This window comes from Pterocles gutturalis, unplaced genomic scaffold (assembly GCF_000699245.1).
Source record: "Pterocles gutturalis isolate BGI_N339 unplaced genomic scaffold, ASM69924v1 Scaffold44687, whole genome shotgun sequence".
Classification (NCBI taxonomy): Eukaryota; Metazoa; Chordata; class Aves; order Pterocliformes; family Pteroclidae; genus Pterocles; species Pterocles gutturalis.
The window spans coordinates 1-2,966 of record NW_010114394.1 but is presented as its reverse complement, the minus strand read 5'-3'; the positions used below and the strand labels follow the sequence as shown (position 1 = coordinate 2,966).

The 2,966-nt window shown below is 40.5% G+C and overlaps 1 protein-coding gene across 1 annotated transcript; it reads left to right on the top strand.

Annotated features, from left to right (window-relative positions):
• The first annotated feature begins 615 nt into the window (after nucleotides 1–615).
• Nucleotides 616–2,131, top strand: RASL11B (RAS-like, family 11, member B). The gene is made up of 2 exons (XM_010074803.1): nucleotides 616–729; nucleotides 1,571–2,131. The coding sequence occupies exons 1-2, from the start codon at nucleotides 616–618 to the stop codon at nucleotides 2,036–2,038; spliced, it is 582 nt and encodes a 193-aa protein (XP_010073105.1). The 3' UTR covers nucleotides 2,039–2,131.
• Nucleotides 2,132–2,966: the final 835 nt, after the last annotated feature.

Below are 2,966 nucleotides of genomic sequence, written 5' to 3'. Positions count from 1 at the left end.
GTAGATGGTGAAAATGCCCCTCTTTGAAGGAGCCCTTTAGCTAAAACAAGAAAATGTTCTGTACACCTAATGATTATATTATCCTTTGCAAACTGAGTGCCCACAGCTAAATGATCTAGGCAGTGCCAGCTTAACAGGGAAAGCAGAGAGGTGATGGTATGTGCTTGCTTGAGTGTGGGATGGGGGAAGTCTAAACGAATGTGAATTAAAATATACAGCCTTCTGCTGTGGAAATGACTTGGAAAAAGCCAAATAAAAAAATCAACAAATAGAGTTAGCCAGCAGAGAGGTTTTTAGAAAATGGCTTGTTAAAGTACAGAAATGCTGAATGACAAACTTTCTTTCTATAATAGCTGGTTATTTTGCACATGTACCTTTATCATCTAAGCTAAGACAGTCTTTAAGAAGTGATTAAGTTCCAAGTTGCCCAGTAATAAATGCCAAGCTTCAAAACGTGGTAATGCAAGATTAAATCCCAGGCCTCTAGTAAAGTAATAAATTTATGGGCTGTTACACACCAAAAACTTATGACACTGGTCCCTCAGTTCATACATAGTGTTACAACTGTTCTTGCACAACTAACGGGCAGCAGAAGCAACATTTGTCTGTAGAGCGATGGCTGTACTTGTGAACCTGTTGGTGTTCTTGTCAGGTAATCTCTACAGCAGGCACATCCAGATAGATGGAGAGATGTTGGCTATTCAAGTGCAAGATACTCCAGGAGTTCAGGTGAGTGAGTCACAGCCATGCAGTTCACCAAAGCAAGTCTAAATTTGTGTGTGTGTCCCCCTCTGTGTGCAGCATCTTTTTTACAATCCATTTCAGAGTTTGGCATTCTTGGTGCCAGAGGTGATAACTTCTTTTATAGCCAGTAAAGCCTAATGTGGTTTGTGCCTGTAGTATGCTGATAGTAAAAGAAAAATCATGGTTTTGATGAATCATTTTTACATTAGAGGCCCATTACTTATGAGTGGCTGAATTAAGTGTCTTGTTCCTGTATATTGGGAGCATTAGACACAAAACCAGAAACAAATCTGTACGAAGAAGGCACATGTGGAAGAAAATGTCATAACCACTGCCCAGCAAGCTTCATAAATGTGCATGGTAGAAAGTGAAGTCTGGTATGTTCTGGCTGTGCTCATTAGTGTGTCACAAGTTAAAGTTTTGAATGTATGGACCTGAGTAATGCTGGATTGTTGCCTTTTTGAACTGGGCAACACTCCAGGTCTAAATGCTTCCAGCTCATATCTTTGCTTCCCCAGACTTACTGTCTAGCCAGTTAATTTCCCATTCTGTGGAACTACAAAGTCTTTCTCTGCATGCAGAACTACTCAGGTCAATTTTCCATTTGAGTATAGAAAACTCCAGTGTTAAATTCCAGCTTTTTGCAGCTGAATCAACATAAGCATTTATTTGCCATGCTCAGATTAAGTTTGTACTTACAATGTGAAATGCAAAAATATATGTCTGAAGCTGTAAAATGCTATTTGGCTTTACAGACGCTTAAAGACAGGTTCCTTTAATCTTTTATGACTTCAGCTATCTAATTTGAGACCATTCGTTTTTTCAGATCCATGAACACAGTCTGGATTGGAATGAGCAGCTGAACAGATGCATTCGCTGGGCAGATGCCCTGGTGATTGTCTTCTCCATCACAGACTATAAGAGCTATGAACTACTCAGTCACCTTTACCATCACGTTCGACAGTTGCACCCAGGAAACGCAGTCCCTGTTGTCATTGTAGCAAACAAAGCTGATCTCTTGCATATCAAAGAGGTGGAGCCTCAGCATGGGCTTCAGCTGGCCAACATGCTGGGCTGTACTTTCTATGAAGTATCTGTCAGTGAAAATTATAATGATGTCTTCAATGCCTTCCATCTCCTCTGTAAAGAAGTCAGTAAACAACAAACAACCAGCACCCCTGAGAGGAGGAGAACCTCTCTTATTCCACGGCCAAAATCGCCCAACATGCAGGATCTGAAGAGAAGGTTTAAGCAAGCTTTGTCTGCCAAAGTGAGGACTGTCACTTCTGTTTGACAGCAGAGCCATTGGTCTTCCTAACATTTAGCCTGAGACTGAAACCTGGGGTATTTAACACTGGCACATCTAGAGTCCGAGGCATTGTGAAAGAAGCAGTTCCTCGAAAAAAAAGGAACAGTGGCAGATTGGAAAAGGAAAAACCCAAAAACTCTTGAAATGGTTCTAGGATGTGACTTGTAGAACAAGTATTTTAATTTGGAAAAGGAACTTTCCAGTAAATGAAACAAACCTTCAGTTTGCCTTTTCTCCAGTGGGACAGACTTGACTTGAACACTTTTGCAGAAACAACCTTTTAGCTGTAACTCTTAACTTCTGATACTTGAGCAGGGAAATACCCTGAACTGCAGTTCACTGTTCAGAAGTAACCACTTGAGTCTTGTTTTCACTTGGATGAAGGACAGCATGATCTATCTGTTTAATTCTATGGCCCAGTAGAACTGTTTTTACCATGTATTTTAAAACATATAAGCAAACATGAAATCCTATAAAAATCAGTGTAAAATAAGTGGATATGACTGTGTATCAAGACTGCAAACAATGGTCTTTTTTTTTTTTACTAGCTGTGTTATTGCTGACAACTTGACCAAACTCTTCGTATGCATAACTGTTGTCTGCAGGGTGCAAACACATCTAATTATAAGTAACTTGTGGGTTTTTTACTGTCTGGAAAAAAAAATACTGTCAAGGCTAAATGATCCAACATGGAGCTTTTGAGGAATGAGCCAGGAGTTGGAGTGATAGTCCATTATGGCTGCCAGTCTAAGACTTCTCTCTCCCTCTCTCTCCTGTGTGCAATAGGCACAGAAGGAATGTGGCTGTGATTCAGCTCCGTGGCTAGCTTCAGGCAATGAGGCTGGTGGCTGGTTCTGAGCTGAGCCAGTCTCTCTCTATCCTTCAGCACATGGCAGATATATATATATATATA